The sequence below is a fragment of the Jaculus jaculus genome, chromosome 3 (genome assembly GCF_020740685.1).
Source record: "Jaculus jaculus isolate mJacJac1 chromosome 3, mJacJac1.mat.Y.cur, whole genome shotgun sequence".
Classification (NCBI taxonomy): domain Eukaryota; kingdom Metazoa; phylum Chordata; class Mammalia; order Rodentia; family Dipodidae; genus Jaculus; species Jaculus jaculus.
This window is the reverse complement of record NC_059104.1, coordinates 41,031,477-41,056,877: the sequence shown is the minus strand read 5'-3', so window position 1 is coordinate 41,056,877 and position 25,401 is coordinate 41,031,477. Positions and strand designations below refer to the sequence as shown.

Below are 25,401 nucleotides of genomic sequence, written 5' to 3'. Positions count from 1 at the left end.
TAAACAAATCAAGAGAAAGATGCAGACAGAGAGAAAGAGGAGAGAGTGAGAAAAAGAATGGGAGCCCAACACATGTACCCACCATCTGCATCTGGATTACATGGGTTTTAGGGAATTGAACCTGGGTCCTTAGGCTTTGCAGGCAAGCACCTGAACTACTAAGCCATCTCTCCAGCCCCAAAATACTCTATCATTATAGTCAGCAGGCTATATAGTATTGTCATTCCATGTTTTCTCTTACTACACTTACTTTATTTCTTCAATAAGTTTGTCATCTTAATCTAGAAATCAATGTGTACTTTTTATTAAAAATGTGCACTTAAAAAATGTGCACTTTTTATTTTCAGAGAAATAATTTGAGGGTAGACAAGATGACTTTTGTAATGGTAATTGCCTGCCAAGCCAAAGGATTCATGTTCAATTCCACAAGACCCACAAAAGCCAGATGTACAAAGTGGTGCATATATCTGGAGTTTGTTGGCTATAGCTAGAGGCCCTGAAGAGCCCATTATCTCTCTTTCTCTGCCTCTTTCTCTTAAACAAATAAATAAAAATAGAAACTTAAAAATAAGTAGATGTCAGTTTGTCTTTAATTAAACAGAAAGAGAAAAAATGAGCTCTTTTCAATTCTCCCTATATATTTTTCTACTACAACAATAGATTATTGATATTTCATTCCTACTTTTTAGTTCATGTTTGCCATAACTTTTATCATTACTATAGATTAAATCATAACTTTACTTCTATCTATCTATCTATCTATCTATCTATCTATCTATCTATCTATCTATCTATATCATCTATTCTACTGGTTTTACTCCAGAAAATGTTAGCTACTTCCCAGAAATTTTGTCATGTTTTCATTATCATTTGGTTGAAAACATTTTCTACTTTTTACCATACATTAATTAGAAGTGTGTTGCTTCATTTCAAGTGTTTTCCTATCTTAAAGGTTATCTTTCTGTTATTCATTTATTTCCTTATTCAACTTTGGTCAGAAAATATACTACGATGTTTAATGCTTACATGATCTGCTGAGATACGCTTTATGATTTACAGCATGGTATGATCATGTAACATTTCCTTACTCACCTGAATATTGTTGAATTTAAACTAATTATTGTAGCACTACAAATGCATAATTGTTCTAACAAAAAAATTTATATGTAACAAACTAAAAGATGAAATGTTCTTTGTTTCCCAGTGTATTAATGTTACCCTTTTCTTCTCCATCTTCTTTTTTAATGCTTAGAATCATCTTGAGAGGGTCAGTTTGATATGATATACTTGCCAGGAATTCAGATATTTCCCTACCAGCTTCCTTAATGTTCCTTTGTACTACCACAGACCTCAGTGCTTTGTTTGTTACCACAAGCTTCACCAGAGTGGCTCTGCTAAAGAAACACTCTATACTCTGATCACTGAAGCCTGAAGTTTGTTCTTGCTTCTGAGTAACAGAGCCACCTGATGCACCTGAATACTGGCTTCATTGAAGGCTGCTTGAAAAAAAACAAGCACAATGATCTCAGTAAATTGCTGACTTCCCCAGAATGAAGAATCTATGTGGCCTTCATAGAACAGTGTAAAGATGGCGCGACCTACCACCTTTTTATTTCTGTAAATAGGAGGTAGCTTAGCAGTGTACCACCTCTTATTTACTCTTCATTCCTTTCTTTCCAGTTTCATTCCTCCTTATTTACTGTCTGCTTTACTGTACTTATAGACCCCGAAAGTACTAATATGCAAGAGAATGATTTAAATTGCACCTGGGGTAGACTATTTGAAATGACATGAGATAACAATTTGTATATAATAGTCATAGTTATTCTCGGTATATTGAAATTGAAAAACTATATCCTCTAGGAACTTTGATGAGAATACCATTGGGACTGTGATATTTTATTTGCCTTTTAAATGATCACATGAAGAATACATTGGGTAGATTGGACATTTCAAAGGATGAATAGCATTAAGGGATTGTGTTGTAACTTACTGTAATGCTATTATGGTTGACTTTGTTTTGAATAACTAGAAATAGTAATTCAATCAGGACCTTGCACACACTAAGAAAGAATACTACCACTGTACTACACACCGAGACACTGAATTTTTTCTATCATATGATGGTTGAAATAAGTATTTTTTGTTTCAGAATTAATTAGAAGAAAAATGTAAGATGGACATTACTATTTTATATTATTTGCCAAAAATTGTGCAATATTTTAAAGAATTAACAACGGGCAAAATTATAAAGTGAATATTAGGGGCCCTTCAGTACACTTCACTTTTACTATTGCTTTGTTCTTAATAAAGTACATTTCCACATAAAAATATTAAGCCTGAGAATATATGGCCTAACCCTATATATAGGTAGGATCAAGTCTAACCTAAATCCTCTACATCTTCCCTCCCTCACTCTCCCTCTCCCTTCCTCTCTCTCTCTCTCCTCTCTAACTCCTATATATTAGTTACCTTTTTCCTCATTTTCTTAGGGGGCACTGACCTGTAACTCCCAGTATCAGCATGGGGCTATCACCTACAATGAGCTTTTGATCAGAGAAACCTATAAGGTTTCCTTAAACAATGACAGACTTTTGTCAGAGTACTTGATGACCCACAAAAGTTAGTGGTAAGACCCTATTGCTGAAGACACCATTTGCAGCTGACACTTAAAATGGAAAGGCATCTTTGGAAGCCAGGAGAGAGTCAGTCCACAGACAATCAGTGTGTCTAGTGCCAGAATGTGCTACATGGGCGACTGGGGGAAATGACCAATATCTGTCCAAGCAACTCATGGTCCAACATACCAGCAGAAGGGGGAAGGAGACAAACACAGAGAAAAATCAATGCCTAAGAAATCAGAGAGCCAGAGCCCCAGAGGCCCCAACACCTCATTACTGAAGCAGACCAAAAATGAATGCAACATGGATCAGGGAAATTTTGCGGAAGAGGGGGCGGAAAGAATGTCAGAGCCACATGTTGGGTCATGATATGCAGAGACATTTATCATACCAATAACTGTGGGCTAACTCCAGAATGCACGACCCATATACCTCAAGAAGGAGGGGCCAATGGGGAGGGGGTAGGTCACAGATGAGCCTAATAATTGTACCAAATTGCCTGTACTTGCAGAATAGAAAACTAAAAAAAAAAAAAAAAAAAGATGCGTGCCACCATGCCCAGATTTCTAACCCACTTTTTAAATGAGGCTCCTAAGTACTTAGATTTCCAAGAATTTCCACATTGTGCATGTGTGTGTGTGTGTGTGTGTGTGTGTGTGTGTGTATAATATGTGTGTGTATATATATATGTATGTGTGTATATATATATATATGTGTATATATATATATATATATATATATATATATATATATATATATATGTTTGTGTATACATACATATACATATATATATGTGTGTGTGTATGTATATGTATATATGTGTATATATATGTGTATGTGTATATATATATATATATATATATATATATATATATATATATATATATATAATATATATATAAAATAAATTAAACCAATGGTTTAGCAACCAAATAGCAAAACGTTGTGAAAGCACAGTAATAGAAAACATCATAGCACGGTTGCTACTTTTTTCATGTCATGTTCCTATAGCAGGCTCCAAAACAATATATAGAGGAACAGAAGAAGGAAAAGAAAAATAAAAAAGGATGAAGAAACTAACTTGTTTAAAATTTGAAATCTTTTACATGAAAACTTAACTTTAAGCAGTGCAAATATCTATTCTTCTGTAGAAAATGTAGATTTCTATATATACACCAATACATAGGCATTAAGAATTTAAGCAAATGCCTTATCACTATTCTTGTCTCAGCAATAATAATAAGGAGAAGACTTAGAATACATAAAAATCAAAAATATATTTTCTTAATTCAGATATTAATTGAGATATCTAATTGTTTTATGTATTCATGAGTAATGCCTTTATACCTTTATATCTGAAAGCAAATCTGAGCTTTTTTATTGATATTTATCAAAGTTGTAATGACAATAAATCTTATACCTATATCTTTATATGAATACATTAAATATTATTATTTTCCTTAAAAAAACCCTCTAATATAACTGAGGTAAATTTTGGTAGACCTTATGCAATGTTTTACATTTACTATAAGTACAACAGCAGTATATTTTTATATTCAGTAATCAATAGTTTTTAAGGTATACACATTCTTTTCAATTGATATGCAATATTTTTATGTAGGTGGACAATCAGTAATTCAACAAACTATCTAGTGAATGAATGAGTTAGATAAATGAGAAACATTGATATTGAGTCATCTATGATGAAAATGTCCATCCACATGCAAATATGGAAAACATCAAAAATCATGAATCTATCTATCCCACCAAACATAGAACCATCCTTGTATTTTTAGACTCATCTATCACTTACTTGTTGAGCTACCATTTACTCATACATATCTACCATATATTTATTAACTTTATCTATACAACTTATAATTTGACTCAACAAATTTTCCCTGGGTGAAATTTGAATATTCACTTTTTTCTAGTGCCCAAGTGATGGACATTGGTTGAGTGCCTTCTTTGTTTAGGGTATTGTGCTAGCAGGTATATTTAGATGAAGTTGTGTTCTTGCTCATTGTAAACTCAACACAAATTTACTGGAAAAAATTTCCATCAAAATCACTTTAACTAAAATGATGATAATTGGTACATAGCAAAAAAAAAATCTCCATTATCTTTTCAGGCAATATGAACTTTATGAGGATTTGTCTGGCCATTATCAGGAAAATATCTTGCAAGTTTGACTAAAGTGTACAAAGTCCAGTTTAGGAAGTTTTCCACTAACTTGGCACCTCTGTCAATTGACATCATTATTAAGATGCAAATGTAAGAAAAACTGTGGCTCTGATCTATGATTAGACAGTAGTAGTACTGGTGCTACTGAACACATTTCTGATTTGTTGCTTAGATTTGACTTGTGTTTGAAATATCAAAGTACATGTAATTTGCTGGTTGTTTTCTACTTGTAGTGGATTATAGGCTATGTATAGCATGGTAAAAAACATATGCAAACCAGTAATTAAGTATCTGGAAGAATGAGGCATAAATGATCCTTGTGTTATGAATAGTATCTTATAGATCAAATTTTCTGAAAAATTAGTGCACATCCCAGCCTGAATTTTTTTTAAGACTTTTGATTTTATTTATTTATTTGAGAACAACAGACAGAGAAAGAGGCAGATAGAAAGAGAGAGAATGGGCACCCCAGGGCTTCCAGCCACTGCAGATGAACTCCAGACACGTGTGCCCCCTTGTGCATCTGGCTAATGTGGGTCCTGGGGAATCGAGCCTCGAACCGGGGTCCTTAGGCTTCACAGGCAAGCGCTTAACCGCTAAGCCATCTCTCCAGCCCCCCAGGCTGAGTTTTATCATATAACTTGTTATCTCATTATTAAGGTGAGAATTACTCATAAAATTAACATTGGTTCTACATGTTATTCTAAATTCTAAAACCCTTGTCCATAGCCCCATACTTCTTGCTCTGATTTCAGATTCCAGCATTTTGTGCTCAGGACTGCCTGATTTTGAACAATTCTGATGAATATCATAAAATGGTGTATAACATCACAATTATTTTATATATGCACATTTCTCTAAGATATTATTTTGATATATTAAAATATATATCTATACAATATAGCAATGTAAACTATGCTTGTTATCATACTTTATGTGGAAAATAGTTTTACTGAGGAAACATTTATCTTGATTTATTGATGATTTTAAAATGAAATCATCAATATAAAACTATTTTACAATGTAAAGAAATGCTATGTCTCTGACATGTAGAATGAATTAGTATAATAATCAGGATAATGCTGTGTGTCTCTGCATTACTTAAGCTGGCATAACCTCTATAATAGAACATCAGATAGTTATGCTTGTTTAAATCTGATTTTGTGTCATAAATGAATTCTTAGACTGAATTATGTATGTCTGTGTCCACAAGCAGCATTTCAATATATTCTACAGAAAAGTCAGATGGAAGCATTGTAGGAAATATAATTTTACTAGCTGGCTTTATATGAAATATATAAAGGAAAAACAGGCCCTCATCATTTTCAGTGATTTCCTCATATTCCCATGAATTTAGCAGAAGGAATTATGGATATACTGTTACCTTTTTAGCATTATGAAAAGTAAAGGAGTACATTTTCACATATAAAGGTCTACATCTGTTTGTCAGGACACTTACAACTAACCTCAAAACATAGCTGCAGTTTCTAATTTCAGTTAATTAGAAGCTGAAAACTTGAGTTTCATATACTTCTGGATGTATATAGAGTCATAAAGGCAAAATACATTTTACAGAGTACCAAAATATAAATTTGATGAGTCTGTTTACCAAAATCTGTCTCTTTTCAGTCAACTTCCTCTAAGTAACTCATGTTGCATATATAGAAAATTTTCAGAAATTAGAGGAAATATCTCTCCCAATTCAACAGTAGTATTTATTCACATAATTATTTAGGATGTGGATTGTTAATTTCAAAGCAAAGTTTGTCTGCAGTGGTGTGCTCCAAACTATCTTGTTCTTAAGCTAGTGTACTCCAGCCCTCATGGAAGCTTCCTTGGCCACGTGGCTGGACTGTCTTTACAAATGAAAGAGGTCATGCTGCCTTCAGGTGGATCTTAATGGACCATTGTACAGTTTCATATGCAGACTTTGATGGAATCCAGCCTTGTGTCTTATACGTCAGTCACAGAACCAATGTGACTGCATGATTAACAAGGAGCATCATGGCATTACATCACTGAGAGCTTTGAAGTTATAATGGAGTTAATATCTCAACTGTTAGACAGTTGATCTTCATATTCCCCACTCACATATCCCTATAGATCAGTGTTTATGAATATGTAATAGGACACATTACCATAATTCACAATGCTTAGTACACTTAATCAAATTCTTAGTGCACAGATATTTCTATGTGACAGCCCTTAAAGGGATGCAGGTCTGATCCAGCTAGACTGCATTGTTAGACAAAGCCTGCAGCAGTTAAGGTTTTGTCTCACGTTTTTGTACCTGGTTATGTTTCATCAGGAATTAAAATATGAGTTACTTTATATGTATGCATCAGAATTAACAAAAAACCCTTATTTTAATGTGTGTTATTGTAAAAAGGGCGTCATAAAACAAAGTCTGTAATTCGCCTCTGCAAATAAAAGAAGTTTAACAAGTAAAGCAGGATGAATAGAACAGATAAAATAGTAATAGCAAATGTTTAAAGAATAAACAGGGACTCAGGAGATGGCGCAGTCAGTAAAATGTTTGCCATTGAAGCATGAGGACCTGAGTTTGAATTTATAACACACATGTCAAAGCCAAGCTAGGTTCCTTATGGACCTATACTCCCAATACTGGAAAGCCAGACAGGAAGCTCCCTTGGTTTTGCTCACTGGGAATCCTAAACAAATCAGTGGGTTGTAGGTTTAATGAAAGAGACTGTTGAAAACAAAACAAAACAAAACAAAACAAAATAAAACAAAACAAAAAAAGAGGATGTACTGTTCCTGTGAGGGCGTCCAGGGTAGCTAGATCCAAGAAGATGAGGCTTCTGCTGCCTCTCCTGTAGGTGGCTTTGGAGGTATTCCACAGCAGGGCTTAGGTCATCTTGGGTGGTGTGCCCAGCAAGAGATTAAAGATGTAGAATGGCACAGACCCCCTGCTCAACTTCCAGATCTGTGTTTCCCGAGATTACATGTAGGTGCTTGAGGAGTATATGTGAATTGTTAGCCAGTAGTTTCCAGTCTTCTGTATTGAGGAGAGAATTACCTCCCACAACCAATTAAAAGTCGTGCAGCGTATTTCCTGTCACTCTTTAAGCTAATATTCATAGGATTAATAATTGTTGGCAAGGATACTTTTGCTTGCTTTGACATGCAAGCTGCTAGCATCTGGCAGTAGGGCCAAGAAAATAAGGTCTATGCCTTTATGGTGGTGTATTTCCTGAGCATCATGATTGAGAATAAGTTTTCTGAGATAACCTTAACTGGTGTGTCTGTGTGGCCTAATCTGGAATCTTTTCATATTCTGTCTATGCAACAACTTGTTCAAAGGTTGACAATGAAATGCAGTCCAGTGCATATATGGATTCAGTTCACATGCATTCACCAGCAAACATAGTCCACCTTTCAGCACTGAAAACACTGCTCCACGGAGAGCTTTTGCAGGAGCACCATGACTGACATTATGAAGGCCTGTGCTGAGTTCAGCAAACTGGTGGAGGGGACCCGGTGCTTTCTCTCACTCATTGTACCTCTTAGAAAAGTTCAATGCAAAATCAATTTTGAGTGCTGGAGAATCTGGATTCTGCCCATTTGTGGAGTGCAATAACACTGTACTCCTCCCCCAATCCATCAAGTTAATAGTTCCTTCTTCTTTTTTTATGTGTACACATTACTACTTGTAACTTTTTTAGTTATGTGTGAAAAGGTAGAAAATTGAGTTACAACTTGATTTTTTCCCAGATGTGTTAAACCTTCTTAAGTTTTTGTGGCTTAAAATCCTTTGTCTTGGGAAGACAGCTGAGCCTCAAATACTTTGTAAGAAGTGATTGGATCTTACTTGGCCATGTTCAGTGTTTATCATTCTAAAAGCCCTGCAGGCTGTGAACAATACATATATAAAATAATGGGACAATATTCAAGGTACTCTGTCAATATGTGTGTGTGCACGTGTGTGTGTGTATGTCTATTAGAGAACTACTACAAAACTAACTTCATTAAAAATCCTTTTGTGTAGTAGTGTCTTGTCTTGACCAGTGTAATGAAGTTATTTAAGTTTTTTAAAATATTTTATTTATTTGAGAGACAGAGAGAAAAAGGCAGATAGAGAGAAAGAGAATGGGCATGCCAGGGCCTCCAGCCATTGCAAATGAACTCCAGATGCATATGCGCCTTTGTGCATCTGGCTTATGTGGGTCCCAGAGAATTGAACCAGGCAAATGTTATAACCACTAAGCCATTTCCCCATCCCCAGGCTAATGAATTTACTAATCAGCCTCTATATTTAACCAACAAAAACTAAACAGATGTTGACTAGATGAAGCAATCTATTTATTGCTCAATGAACCTGTTAACATTAATAAATATCTGCCCAGCTTTTTACTTACAGGTGATCTCATAAGGGACATTTTTTACATTCAAATGGTCAACTAACAGTTTTTGAATATCTGAAACTCACCTCACTACATAATAATCCAGTTGAACCTTTTTACAAAATTGAGTTAAGTAAATGGAGATCACCTGTCTCATAATTTAATTATCTATCATCATGTTGTTCGAGAGTTCTAAGGAGGTAGTTTAAAACAAACTTAAAGTTGTATGCCTGTAAGAATGATTTTGTAGAAATGAGTCTATACTATGGAGTAAATTCTATGGCAGTGATAATATGGTTGGACCTCTATTATCATAAAGAGTTATGGCTAAACAATAGTAGATTTGTTAGTGGACATGAAGAAATTTAAGGAAAAGTTATGAGGTTTTTCAACATTGGTTTCATGTAACACTTATATCTAATAAGTTTTAACCTGATTACTTTGTCAACAAACAGGAATGAACATCAGATAATCACTGGTTGTGGCATTACTGAGGAGGAATATACTATAATCTTCAGATAACAGAAAGTTAGTCTAATGATTCACTCATTGAAATTCATTAAATGGTTATCCTTATAGATTATAGAGCTATTTGTCTAAGTTTTTCACATAGTGATATACAGTATAATTCAAATTGAAAGTTCTTTGAGTATTATTACTTTTGTATAATGATATTTTATCTGATAAGATATGTAAACTTAATCTGGTTGCATGACACACCACATCTAATTTCCCATCCTGTGAAACTGAACATCTACATGTCTGTCTTCAAATATTTCTCTTTCTTTAACTATTAGACATTTCAGTGGCGACGTGAGGAACTGTATGGCATAACGACATTCATAACCAGGGACATGGATGTTTCTATGGACTTGGTGGGTCAAACTACGAAGAATCTAAAAGTCAATTCCAGCTTTCTCAATGTTCACCCTAGGTTGGATAATTTTTCTTCTAATAGACTGCTGGAAATGGTTTTGGAATTGATAAATCTCACCTGCTATGTGGGGTGTTGTATTACACACCTTTAACCTCAGCAATGGGGTGGCTAAAAATTGAGACCAACCTAAACTAGTGTGCGACCCTTTGTCTTCTTCGAAACAAAGAAAAAAAAAAAAACAAGAAACAGAACTCAGCTAGTTTATTTACACTAGTTTCTATTATCTTTCTTTCATACTTAGCTGCTAGGATGAGGAGATGGAAGCTGTACTTTAATCCAGATTTTATTTCCAGTGTTTAGCAGAGCCTAGTAAACAAATAAATGAGATGCATGTATATAGAAAATAATATAGGGAAAATGGGAAAGTAAATTGTTAATTATATTCCTGACATTTCAAAGGGTCTACTAGTTTCTTGTCAATTGGTATGGCTGTGTAATTGCTATATATCTATGCATTATATTAATTAGAAGAACTAGGATAAGCCAACAGTTTGGCTAACATTATTGGAATTTTTACAATTCCCACTGTGTAATTTTTTTTGTTACATTAGTGAAAAAAAATGAAGTGAGAAAGAGAAAATAACAGTAAGGTGGAGACTGATTGAAAAAAACACTTCAATCTACTTCTGGTCTCCACATGTACATGTATGGACATCCTACCACACATATGTTTTCCCCCCACACATGTGAGCATGCATACACACATACAATACAAACATACACAGAATGTAGAAGTATATATGTATATATACATACATATATATATATATATACACTATATATACTATATTATATACTATACTATATATATTATATAGTATAGTATATATTATATATTATATACTATATATATGTATATTATAGTATAGTATATAGTATATATTATATACTATAATATATTATATACTATATACTATACTATATATACACATATATAGTAATATATATAATATATATGTATAATATATATATACTACACCATACATATATGTATATATATATATATATATAATTCACTATACCATATATATATATGGTATAGTAAATTAGAAAACTTTGTTTCTTCCATCCTTTTAAAAATACTTCAAGGAGAAATTCCAGATTTTCTTATATATCACATGAAAAAACTGTAAGGCAAGATAAAGAAAGGGGAGAAACATAAGAAAAAAAGAGAAAACATATATAAGAAAATGAGAAAAATGAAAAAAAAATGTGTGTCACAGAGGAAGGGATGGGGTTATCAGGTGAAAGAGAGACAGAGGGATCAAATGAGTTCCAGAAGGAGTTGATTAGATTTTCCTGAAGTACAGTGCATTCAGTGGGGGCCAGGGGGAGGGAATCTTACCTTTCTACATAGTCAAGAAGGCGGGAACAGTGATTTGAAGCAGGAGCATCATGACCACCCACTGCATAAAGGAAGCCATCACAGGTGGCCACACCCACTCCTCCTCTTCTCTTGCACATTGGTGCACACATGCTCCACTTATTTGTGTGAGGATCATAGTACTCCATGGAACTCAAGCAGGAACTCCCATCACGACCTCCAACTGAATACAACCTAAAAACACAATTGTAAAAGCATGACCTCATACCATAACTAGCAAGAAAAGTTACATTAAAAATAAATCTCATAGGGAGTGCCTTAAATATGTTAATAGTTTATTACTTTGCATTTGATAGTCATATAAATAATTCCATGTATCTGGAATTCCTGTTACTTTAACATTAGGTATTAGGTAATAGAATATGAGAATGATTTCATAATCTATTGTTCTAGAATAATTAAAATTGCTTATTGTAACAAAAGTTAAGCAGGGATAGAGATCTAATGTTCCCAACCATTTAGGACTATCTATTAAAATATAAAGTATGGTCTTAGAAAATAACATTATTCAGAAGGCAAAAGATTGCCACTTGCTGTTTAAAATTGATTTGGCAGTGCATGACTCATATATATTCCTTTGTCACAGTGCCCCAGTTTGGGACACTAAAGAACTGAATTATTTGGAATATAACATAGTTTGTCATGGGTATTTGACAGATAAAGATTCAACTTTACAAGAAACTCTAGATATTAGTCTGATTGAATAGTTTTGAAATTTGCAATATACATTAATTATGTCATAGTTATTTCATTGATAAAAGATATGACATGAAGATGGTAAAGTAAGTTCTGCATTATAACTGGAGTTAAATGCAGGTTCAATAGCTTAAGATGTTTTGCAACCTCATTCAACTGTAGTGAGAAGTGGTGAGCATAGAAAACAGATACAAACATCAAACTGTGCATGCGGTAAGTACTATAGGACTCAAATACAGAGTGAAGAAAGACATTATAGATAATTGTACCAATGAAAAAGTGATTCTTGAAAAAAAAACAGGTCACAGTAGTGACTAGTGAGTGGTTCAAGACCATCTGTGAGGAAAGTATTTGAAACAGACTAAACAGGAAGCAACAGGATTCTGGGGTAGTTGGAATAGAGATTGAGGATGGGTGGAATCTGGGGTAATTTGCTCATGATGAATGGCAATTTATATAGGTGCTTATGGACATTACCATTGAGCAAAAGCTTAGAGGAACTTCCATGAGTAAAATAATCTATAAAGTAAATAAATGCTACATTTTTATGTTTTAAGTAGAATAAATTTCAATTTATTCCTTTAAAGTTTATATTATTCTTTTTATTTTTTAATAATTTTTATTTATTTATTTGCAAGCAGAGAGAGATAGAAGACAGACAGAGAGAGAATGGACCCACCAGGGCCTCTAGCCACTGCAAACAAACTCCAGATGCATGTATCCCTTGTGTGTCTGGCTTACATGGGTCCTGGGGAATTGAACCTGGGTCCTTTAGTTTTGCAGGCAAATGCCTTAACCACTAAGCAATCTCTCCAGCTATATTATGCCTAATATGCTTACAAAATTAATCCTACATTTTTCATGTTCAAAACATGCATAGGAAGAAATTATTACACAGCATATAAAGTGTTTACTTCTTAGGTTTTCAAATTTATGATCTAACATCCTCGAATATTTCTAGAATGTGATGCTTAAGTTAAGTTCAAGCCTTGTGCATGTTTTGTACAAAGCCAATCATGTTTCTCACTCCTTGACATATTAAAATGGTTTTGATTGCACAAGAATTAAAGGGCCAACATGGGGTTTATGTCTGGTCTGTTGGATGGGTCAATATAGAAAAAAATCAATTATTGTGATATATATGCCATCTTTACAGGATAAATCAAAAAGAAAAAAGAACTACATGTCTTAAAAGCAGAATAAACATCTTAAAAATTGATCACACTTTTTCAAAAAATCCCTGTAAACAACAACTGAAGTAAATTAACATTTCAAGGTATTAGATATTAAAACAAATTTAGAAAATGAAAAACTTATTTATTACTGGGGAGTAATAACAGAGTTAATTAATATTACAGTTTCCTCCCAGAATATAAGAACATGTAGTTGTTAAATAAGTATACTTCTAATTCTATACAAGCAAAATATTAAGCCCGTTTGCATAATTAATTTAGGATCATATACTACTACATAATCCTGCATGGAAACACAATGTTTCTGAAAGATTCAAAGGTTTCATTATGACCATCTTTGATATAATTACACTACTGTAACCTACTGTTACTGATATAATTGCAATACTGTAACCGTACCCTACTGAAATCCACTAACACAGGGTACATATAGTAAGGAATATATTGAATGCCTCTATTAAAATGGGATTTAATTTGACAGATCCTAAAAAAAATTACAACACCTAAGATATGCGATTATCTTAAACACTACTGAACAATGATAATCTACATTACTAGTCATTTATTTTTATTTTGGCTTATGTGTGTTGTGCATGTATGCATGTGTGGGCAAGCACATGCTTGTGGAGGCCAGAAAGGTCAATGTTGGAGTTTTCCTCAGTTGCTCTCTACCTGATTATTTGAACTGGGGCAGTTACTAATCCTATAGCTAGCTAGTAAGTGAGCCCCAGGAAATCGGTCTCTGTGCCTCCCTAGCATTGGGTTTACAGGTGCCCATTGAAATGTAATTTATTTCATGTGGATATGGAAGATATGTACTCAGTCATTGTGCTTCTGCAGCAAGTACATTTCCCACTGAACCATTCACAAACCAGTGGTTTATTTTAGTTGGAATATGGTTTTCATGCTATTCTTACTACGATGTGGTCTACAATTTAAAATGCACTTGCTATAACTTAATAACATAAAAATATCAACTGGGAGTGGGGAAAATAATTAAAAGAATAAAAAAAGACTAGTACATTTCATCACAAAATAATTGAAAAGAAAATCAGAAGGTTGGAATTTATCTAAAGAGACAACACTGTCTATTGACTGTTTCCTGCATGTATTATTAAAGGCAATAGACATAGCTAAATGCCAGCAAAAATTAAAATGAATCCTTTATTAGTGTATCCTCTCAATCAAAATAATTTAACATCTACTTATTTGTAAATAAAAATAGGGAAAACTAGAAAATAAGATATCAATAAAATCAATTTTATTCCTAAAATTATGGCACAACTCGAGTATACTGAGCAGTAGCAATAAATGCTACCTTGAGCACAGGCCTTCATGCACAATCATCGAAGGTTATCCTCACAGGTCTTTCCTCATAGTCTATTATATTTGAAGTTGATAAACGAAATGGTAAGACTATGAAGTCCAGAGAAGGTTCTGGTGCTGGGGATAAACATATGGATGGCCTGAGAAATGGTAGCTGACAGGTTCATAGCAAGGAAAGAAACTTGACATTTCATGTTAGATTGAAAACAAAGTAAAGCTCTGTAGGGTGAAGAAATATGAGGGAAACATTCCATACAGGGAAGGCATTATGAGGAAAGACATGGATAATGAAAGGTCACAGTAGATACCATCTAAAAAGTGACAGCTAAATCACTCTGGTGGAAGAGGTAGTAGTGAAGGGCAGGAAGGAGGGATTCTGCTTGTAGGATGTTGAGAAGGAAAGGGGATTTTATGTGGCACTAGGATTTCATTCTGAAGCATTGTGAAAAGAGAAACAAATAGCATCTTTAAGAATTTCAGTTGGGCATGGTGGTGCCCGCCTTTAATCCTAACACTTGGGAGGTAGAGGTAGGTGGATTACCATGAGTTTGAGGCCAGACTGAGACTATGTAGTGAATTCCAGGTCAGCCTGGGCTAAAGTGAGACTCTACCTTAAAAAAAAAAAAATTGTCACATAGTTTAGTTTGTTACAAGAATTAACCAGCACTTGTCTTGCAGGTTAGAATTGGTATGAGATCCAAAATTATTTTCCATTTCAGGAAAATATCATACTTTGTAGATCATGGGAAAAATATGAATCTCCTTGCTATTTTCAATTCTCTTCTGAAGTCACTTTGGAAACGAGTTTAATATAATGTTTAATGAAGGGTTTCAATGTCTTTATATATACCTGTTAGGTATTCATTGAAGACAGTATTATGTTTTATATTCTCCTATATACACTGCAGCAGCTCTGGGAAATCATCCTGCATTTAAGATATGGAATCCTACGTATAAAAAGTGGCTTTGTTTTATCACTACGTGGGATACTATCCACTACTTGTTTTACTTTCTTTGAATGTCATAGTCTGTGACTTGACACAAAGTATACTTTCTCATTAGAATGTTTCACAACTTACTGAAAAACAGACAGATCGATAAAATTCACTAAAATGCCCTCACATTTCATCCAGTAGGTAAAAATATAAATCCCTCATGCCTACTAATAGACCCAAGTGAGATTCAGTAAATGCATTCTTCCTTTCCTCTACTTCTATGTTCTTTTAGATGGCATGAATCAAGATAGATGGAAAAGTATACAACCTTGTGTTATAGCCTTAAGGAAAATATCATCAACCTTTGAACAGAAAAAAAAAAAAATAGATATAGTGCCTAAGAGGTACTGTGCTGATAGTGGGCCTTGAGCCTGAAAACTTTATGCTCAGTATTGGAACATAGCAGAGAAAACAATAGCTAGTGATCTCTGAATTCAAAATGTTTTGAACTTTATATGTTTTAGAATAGATAAAATCTACAACTGCTGGCTATATTAGCAAGATGAAGTTTTTTTTTTTTTAATTATGCACTCTTCCGTATTAAAAAAAAATCATATGTTGGTCACATTCTTCTCATGTTATATCCTCTCTTCCCCACCTACCCCATTCCCCTGACAGTCCTCAGTGGAGTTGTTTACAGTGAATAATGAATCCTTACAACCATGATCAATTATGAGACACATAGTGCTTCATTGCTGTTATTTAGTTTTTCAGATTCTACAGAGATGGTATCACCCTTCTAAGAAAATGTAAGACAACAAGCCAACTTGTGGTTATATTCCAATATTAACAGTAACAAATTGTAAGATAACATAGATAAACTAGATCAAAGAAGTAACATATACAGGGTGCGTGTGTGTGTGTAAGTTTGGAGTCTAAGAAGCAGACAAACCCTAAACTGAAATTTCTATTTACTACTCTGTGTATTTTCTTTGCTCACCAAGTAAATTTTTGTCTATCCAACTGTATAATGACCTATCTACCCTTATACCTTAAGCTATATTATTGGAAATGGACCAAGATTAGATCATGAAATGTTTATTTTTCTACTGAATCTGTCAAAATTTACCAATTTTAAGCACTGAGCCGATTTCATTTTCATTCACAACAAATGCCTGCTTGTAAAGCTAAATAAAAGACATCTACACATCATACATTTTGTAATCAGTTCTAGTTGGGAGAATTATCTAAACATAATGAGAAAGTAACAGCTAGGGTATAAAGACACATTAGTTATATGTGAAAATATGAGGTACATTTCACATCAGTAGAAATGAGAAAAAGTTAAAGAAGATGCCAGAGTGTGATGCTGAGACAATTCTCAGTTGTTTTTGTGAAGTGAAGATCACTCAGTAATGATTATATTTCTGTCTGACATAGGAAAAATGAGCCATCAAACCACTGAGTTTTGACTCTTAAGTCATACTCCCATTTTTGGGGGAAAATGCCAAGCTAACAAATGACACCTGCGTTATTGTGATTTAAAGGAAAAAGTTGTTTGAAGTACAAAATGAAACCATCCAAATCGGCATCATATAAAAGGATAAAATTTAAGAATATGTACTTAGTTAAAATGTAAAGAATTTCATGAATAAGACCTTTAAGTAGTATCAATATCTGGCATAAATGTTGGCACAGGTGCAAATTGAATTTCTGCAGATATGCCATTCTAGCTGAAAAGAATAAAACTTGAGTAATTAATTCACCTGAATGCAAAGTAAATTCAAAAATATCAAGAAATGAAACTAAGAGTTTATTTATAACCACTTGTAAAAATTGTTACAAGATTATTCATTCACATATTTTCCTGTTTACTTTCAGCAATATATTTATTATAGTTTGTATGCTTTAAAGTCATAAGAAATAATCAGAAAACACTAAGGCAGGATAATTTTTAAAATAATATAAAATAAAATATGCCATACATTCAAAAATTAATGTGTGCATATTTTCATTACATGGTGTGAAAAATAAACTAAGGTAATGAAAGACAGAGAAGACTTCTATGTTTGGAAAATTTCCTGTGTCAATTAGACATACATTTTCTAAATAAGACAAAAAGTTATTCTGCTATGATTATATTAGGCAAGAAACAAATCACTAAACAAATTAACTATTATACACATATTTATATTTAAGTAACTACTGAAGAAATGCTGTTATTTGTTAGAAATATGAAAATTAAAATTATAAAAATTAAGGTAAGTAGGTGTGGTGGTTTGATTCAGGTGTCCCCCATAAACTTAGGTATTCTGAATGCTAGGTTCCCAGCTGATGGAGATTTGGGAATTAATGCCTCCTGGAGGGAGTGTATTGTTGGGGGCGGGCTTAAGGGCTTTATAGCCAGTTTCCCCATGCCAGTGTTTGGCACACCCTCCTGTTGCTGTGTTCCACCTTATGTTGGCCAGGGGGTGATGTCCACCCTCTGCTCATGCCATTGTTTCCCCCTGCGATCGTGGAGCTTCCCCTTGAGCCTGTAAGCCAAATAAACCTCTTTTTCCCAGAAGCTGCTCTTGGTTGGGTGATTTCTACCAGCAATGTGAACCGGACTGCAACAGTAAAGTGGTACCGAGGAGTGGGGTTGCTGCTAGACACCTGGCTGTGGCTTTGGCCTTTTGGAGCTGGTTTTCAAGAGGAATGTGGAAGGAGTTGAAACCTTGGCCTAAGAGATGCTTTGCAGTGCTGTAAGTACAGCTTGATGGTCTATCCTGGTCAGAGCTGAAAGACCTGAAGGCAGTAAGAACTATGGACTGTGAGGTCTGGTTTATGAGGGCGAGAAAGAGCTTTGCTTGGACTGGGCTAGCAGTTTGTGTGAGAAGCTTGCTCTTATGCCCATGTCCTGAGAAGTTGTGCAGGGTTGCTTTGCGTAGAAATGAACTGGTGTGTGCAGAGGGATATGGCACAGAAAGAAAAACATCTTTGGGTGAACTGCTGCCCGTTCAGCTGCAAGTGAGAGATAACAACCTTTGAGACTGGGCTAGCTGACCTGCGCTAGGGCAACAAGAAGAATGTCAACTCTTTGGAAGGGGTCTGAGTGCTGAAGGAGTGTCCTGTTCTTCAAAGTCTGCTTTAATCCCCCCTGGATTAACAAATTGGCACCCTACCTGGTATCGTGGAGTATAAGAAATTCTGGAAAGAGGGTCATTGAGTTTGTAACACGGTTTTGTTTTGGAAATGGCCATGGGCAGTGTGAAGCAGGTTTGCTGGTTGCCTGCATAGAGACCCCATGGGGCCATGAGGATGAACCGTGGCTTGCAGTGGAGACCCAGTGGAGATGCCGGGACCATGAGATGGCTGCCGAGGAGCTGCCGGCCCCGATGAAGTTTCCCAGGACTGTGAGTAGCCTAGCTGGAGGGGCGGAATTGGAATGCCAGAGACTTGTTGCTGGTTAGCATTATCGGACTTGAAGATTTGTCACTGGTTTGAGTTGCTGGACTTGAAGCTACAGAGTTTGATGTTTGCCCTGGTTGTTTTAAATCTTGTATTGGTTGAATGTTTCTTTGCTATGCCCAATGCCATCTATTGCAGTGTGAATATTTATTCTGTGCCATTCTGGGTTTTTGAGGTTATATTTTGGTATTATGGCTCAGTTAAAAGATCTTGAACTATGGGGATGTATGAACATCATTGAGATTGATAAAAACTATGGGGACTTTTAAAGTCAGACTGAAAGCATTGTATTTTACATCATGTATGGATATCAGTTTATGGGGGCCAGGGGCGGAATGTGGTGGTTTGATTCAGGTGTCCCCCATAAACTTAGGTATTCTGAATGCTAGGTTCCCAGCTGATGGAGATTTGGGAATTAATGCCTCCTGGAGGGAGTGTATTGTTGGGGGCGGGCTTAAGGGCTTTATAGCCAGTTTCCCCATGCCAGTGTTTGGCACACCCTCCTGTTGCTGTGTTCCACCTTATGTTGGCCAGGGGGTGATGTCCACCCTCTGCTCATGCCATTGTTTCCCCCTGCCATCGTGGAGCTTCCCCTCGAGCCTGTAAGCCAAATAAACCTCTTTTTCCCAGAAGCTGCTCTTGGTTGGGTGATTTCTACCAGCAATGCGAACCAGACTGCAACAGTAGGCATACCATTACTATATCTTTTACTCTCTAGTAACAGATAATTATGTAGCTATGCATGCAAAATGATTTTTCTTTCAAATTTCAATATAAAATATGAGAAATTGTGCTACTAACTTGAAAACTGAGTACTCTTAATGGAAAACAACATTAGAATATATAAAACTCCTTTGAATAGTAAATAAGGACACATAGAAAATTGATGTCACTATTACATACATCCTGTATGTTAAAAATGAAAATATTAACAAAAAAAAATGTCTTTCAGTGGTAGTTACTCCAAAGTGCAGGACAAGACAATTTACACTTGTAGGAGTATAGACGATGGGACATAACCACTCCACATAGAAACAATTCCAAGAAACTACTTTTACATAAATTACAAATGAGTCCAGACTGAAAGTTGGTAAAATAATTTTTTAATTATCAGGGTTGGGATATAACCCCAATGTGTTGCTTGCCAGGGGAGGCCCACAAAATAATACAAACTACTGTCAATGTGCTTTGTTGCCCACCAGAACTAGATTGTAAGACCCAAATGCTGATGAAAATAATATGCTTCAGTTAGAAAACGCTAAGACATCAAGCTGTAACTTACCTACAAGCTTTATCACTGTGGCTAGATGTCGTAATGCTGGAAAGTGCTATGCAAGCTTCTTGAGGAAAAGTCAACAGTCTTAACTAGCAGTGGACCCTGCAAACTACACAATTGGCCAGCCAGGAAAGATGTGTGTTCAAAGGCGCAATAGCAACATGACCATTATGTGGATAACAAATTGCTCCTGATTGAATTTGAGGACTTTTACGTAGGAAGGAATCATCTCTAGTACTGAAAACCTAGTCAAAAATCTTCCAGGATGGAAGGTAAGGAAGACAATGCTACTGATGTTTGCCTAAATGGATAAGTTGTGTTGGTGTAGTTATTTTGAAGTTGAGGGAGGAAAGTATTTATTTTTCTATTATAGTCTCAAGGTGAAGCTTCATGGTGAAAGGGAAGATGGCAGAACAGAGGCTGGTCATCACTTTCTTGCCATAGCAGGAAGAAAACAGTAACATGAGAGTGAGCAGAACTCTGGCAAGGGACAGCTAGCTGTGACACCCCATAGCCTGCAGCAGACAGCACACATCCTCCAGTAAGGCTTTACTTACCAAACTGCCATGAGCTTCACAGAAATGTTCAAAATATGTGAGGGTGGCGGGGGTGGCGGGGGGAGAACATCTGATTCACACCATCACACATACCCATCAAATTTCTTTCTACATTTTTATGCTTTGCCCATAGGTTAAAGCCACTTTCACATTTTATCAAAGAATATTTATTTTCCCCATGGTGGGGACACCATGGGAGAATCTAAACTTAGCCAAGTGCTGCTACTAAGTGACTGTGGAGTTGTCTGAACTAAATGATGCAAGCTATATCACTCCTTGAAGTCGCAAGGGTCAGGAAACATTTTGGAAGAGGGATGGAAAGGAACATAAGAGCTAAATGGTGTGCAGAAGTTTTTTGGAAAGCTGTACAACAGACTTGAACAGGAAATTGCATTCATAAGTTCACAGTGGCTGTCATTATCATCACAAGACCTGCATAATATTGAGCACATAAACATTCCATCAAGTTTGATAGAGGAGATTTAAAAATGATCTAACAAGACTAACAACTAACAGGAAAGGAAAAACAAGTGGAATGGAGGAGACATAGGTAATGGGAGGGGATTGTGATCAAAATGCAATATGTTCATATATTAAAATTATCTATTAAAAAGGATTTTAAAAATTGCTCCTTCTGACAAGTATCAACATTCCTCAGAAGCTGATATATCATTCCTTTTATTCTGTATACAGCACCTGTAAGTCTGGAATCAATAAGGAGAGCTGTCTGAGTGCATAACGCATTTGCCCCTTTCTAAGCAGGCATGGGGATCAGTGTTCAGATATGCAGTCCCACATGAACGCTGGGTAGGTATTGTGACCCTTCTACAATCCCAGTTCCCTGTAGGCACAGCCAGGAGACCCAAGGGGCAAGATGACTAGCTAGACCCTGCCACAGTAAATAGAATGCAGAATGAGGGATGCAGACACTAGGTGTTAACCTCTGATCTCCACATGCATGCATATGCATGTGCTTGTGCAAATCTGTGCACTCATGTGCATAGAACACATAGACACTCATGCATGGTCACCACTCACTCACAAGCACATGCCAAAATGCTAATTTTCTTTAGGTATTAGAGTTTGATATAACTATCTCAAGACTGAATAAAGATTACAAATATAAAATTAGGACCTTGCCAACAAAGCCAAAGGATTCAGGTTTAAGTCCGCAGTACCTATGGAAAGCCAGATTGATAAAGTGGCACATGTATCTGGAGTTCGTTTACAGTGGCTTGTGGCCCTGTGTATCTATTCATTATCTCTCTCTCTTTCTTTCTCTCTTCCAAATAAATAAATAAATAAACAAATAAATCATAAAATATTTAAAAGCATGGAGTACTAGAATATGGGACAACACTAATTATATGCTGAAATAGTGTTTCCAGCATTTTCCCCAAGGAAATGTTATCTTAAACCATTGCCCATATATACATATATATTCGTATTATATATAAAATATATTTGTATTATATATACAATAAGTCTTCAAAATAGCTAATGAAACCAGGTGGGATATTTTAGCATCCTAGTATTGCATAGAGTTGAAAGACATAAAGGAAAGTGTAGGGGTCAAGTTTAAATTATCTGGGTCAACCCTTCCCTGTGTTACAGGAAGTGCAGCATGAAGACAGGTGCAAAATCAGGAAAATCAGGAATATGGATCAGATGCATTGTCATACCCTAACGCTAGATCTGCACCCGAGTACTACACATGTTCCCACTGCTACTGAGTCCCCAGGCTAGTATGCATGGTGGAGTTCCCCATGAGACTGGATTCCAAAGTTCTTAGCCAGCCTGGAGGCTGTAGTCTTCTGGCTCTTCCCAGTATAGGCAAATCCCAGAAAGCATGAAATGATAGATAATGGAGCAGTGATAGTATCTCAAGGTGTTTGGAGATCAATCTATACATACCTTGACATATACAAACATACTGATGTCCAACTTCAACTATATTGGGAATTGTCAAATAATAGAAACCTATATAGTCATAAATGCAATTAATATAAATAATCAGACATTAGTAACATTTAGTGTATGTACATAAACCATTTTCTGTGCAATTGAATTGAGAGAAAAAAAATATATTTTAAATGTACGTTAATATTGACCTTTAGGAAAAAATAGAATTTCAAAAGGTAAGAGTAATTAAATTTGATAGAGAATTCTATTTAATATTATTCAATAGGCATAATGATTTATTCTATGCCCAGTGACATGCAATGAATGAAGCAGACACAATCACATTAATTAAATGTATGTGGCAATTAAAAGAAGAAGCCAAAAAGAATAACATAATTTGAGTCTGGAGAAATGGCTCAGTAGTTAAGGGACTTTCCTGCAAAGCTTAACAATCCAAGTGTAATTCCCCAGTACCCATGTAAAAGCCAGATGCACAATGTGGCACATGCCTCTGGAGTTTGTTTGCAGTGGGTAGAGGGCCTGGTCTGCTGTCTCTTTCTCTCTCTCTCCCTCCTTCCCTCTGTCTTTCCCTCTCTGCATCTCTGTCTCTCTTCTCAGTGTCTCTTTCTGCTTGAAAATAAATTTTAAAAAATTAAACATATTTAAAAGTATAATATGATTTATGACAAGAGAAATAAACAGAGTATGGGAAAGTGTGTGGTGTTGTGTTTTTTTTCAAAGGACTGGCACATGGACAAAATTTGAAATAGAATCTGATGGGAGAGGAAGATCCTGGTACTGAATGATTGATTTCAATAGCATCTCGCACAAAGGAAAGAGCACAGAGTCACTGAGTTACTTTAGGTTTTGGTATATTGACATCATAGCTCAAGGACAATTTGTCTGATGCATGGTGGAAAAAGTAAAGTAGGCAGGACAAACATCCAGGAGTCCCTTTGCAGAAAGATTCACATTGCTTACACAAAACTTTGCAAGCATGTGAGCTTTATAAGGATAGTTTTGGAAGATTTAGCAAACAAAATGTGCGAGAAAAAGAAAAAGGGAGACCAGAGCTGAAGTGTTTGCAGCTGCTTGGATGAGGAGCTCTTAAACTTTGTTTAGGGCCATGCAGAATGAAGGTGGTTGTAGTTTGTTCATTCCCATGGTAGATATTAGGTAATATGTGGACATACTTTGCTTTGACACTGAAATGAAGGTGGGCTGTCGTTTTGTGGGTGGAAGTCTAGAACACTGCAAAACATTGTAGAGTGCAGAGGACAGAACACAACCTCTGACAAAGTACTACAAGTCCCAAATGCCATTAACACTTACCCTAAACATTCCAAAATCAAAGGGAAATAGGAAGATAGTTGCTGGGAAAGTGAACAGACTGGTATAGTGATGAAAACATAAACATTAGACACCCAATATTTAGTAGTCTTTTAAAGACTACTAGAAATGTTTTCCATACATGCTGTCATGAAATATATTTAAATGTTTTAAGGATCAAGAATTATCAAATGTCAAGAAATGTCAAGAAATATTGGTTTCTATCCAACATCATGGGTAGAAAATTAATAGTTATAAATGATGACTATCCACTCAGTGATTTTTTTTTCCCCTCACCAATAAAGAAGTTAAAGACAAATATACTCACTTGCCGTTGAGTGCTGCTACTCCAACTGTGCTCCGAGCAATGGACATGCTGGCTACAAACGTCCACTGCTGGCTCTGGGGATCCCATCTCTCCACTGTGTTCAGGTAGCTCCATCCATCATGGCCTCCCACCGCATATATTGGGCCTTCAAGCACTGTGACTCCTAAATTGGTGAAGAAAAGTACGTGACTATAGATAACAATGTCACATTTCACACCTAAAAATCTGTTAGGAGAGCTAGAGAGATGGCTTAGAGAACAAGGCTTTTACCTGTGAAGGCTAGGGACCCAGGTTCAATTCCCCAGTGCCCACATAAGCCAGATGCACAAAGTGGTGAATGTGTCTGGAGTTCATTTGCAGTGGCTAGAGATCCTGGCATACCCATTCTCTTTCTCTATCTGCCCCTCTCTCTCTTTCTTTTCTTTCCCCCTCAAATAAAATAATATATATTTTTAAACCTCTTAGGATGATAGGTAATGTGTTATGTCCTTATCAAATCAGAATAAAAGCCAAAACTAAAAATAAAATAATGGATGGGATTTCTTTCACATTGATATTTCAAAAATTGAAAATGGTACAAACCTACAATCTTATGTGACACAGACTGTGGTAGCTAAACAATTATTTAACCATGTTTCTGGGGGTGGTAGTACAGGTGTAATTCCAACACAGGGACAATGAGGAAGAAAGTTTGCCAATGAGTTTCTCACAGGAGGGAGAAGGAGAGAGAGGGAGAGATTAAGGGAAGTAGGAAGGGAAGAAGGGAATTGTAATATTGTGAAAAAGTAGAAATAATCTATCAATCAAATAATTCCACTAAAGTAACAGCAAAATTTGAGCTATGACTCTTATGACCTACATGACTCATGAAAGGAAATAGATTTGTGACCATGTGAGGAAGGCAATCTACAGATCAAAG

The 25,401-nt window shown here is 35.5% G+C and overlaps 1 protein-coding gene and 1 pseudogene across 1 annotated transcript in view; one reads left to right on the top strand and one right to left on the bottom strand.

Annotated features, from left to right (window-relative positions):
- Positions 1 to 25,401, bottom strand: part of Klhl1 (kelch like family member 1) — a 382,842-nt gene that overhangs the window by 17,752 nt on the left and 339,689 nt on the right. The window contains exons 8-9 of the mRNA XM_004651015.2: positions 24,483 to 24,645; positions 11,452 to 11,664 (exon numbers count right to left, since the gene is read on the bottom strand). Of these exons, the coding sequence (XP_004651072.1) occupies positions 11,452 to 11,664; positions 24,483 to 24,645 (376 nt within the window). The remainder of the gene's footprint in view (positions 1 to 11,451; positions 11,665 to 24,482; positions 24,646 to 25,401) is intronic.
- On the top strand, positions 7,619 to 8,258 carry LOC105944433 (annotated as a pseudogene).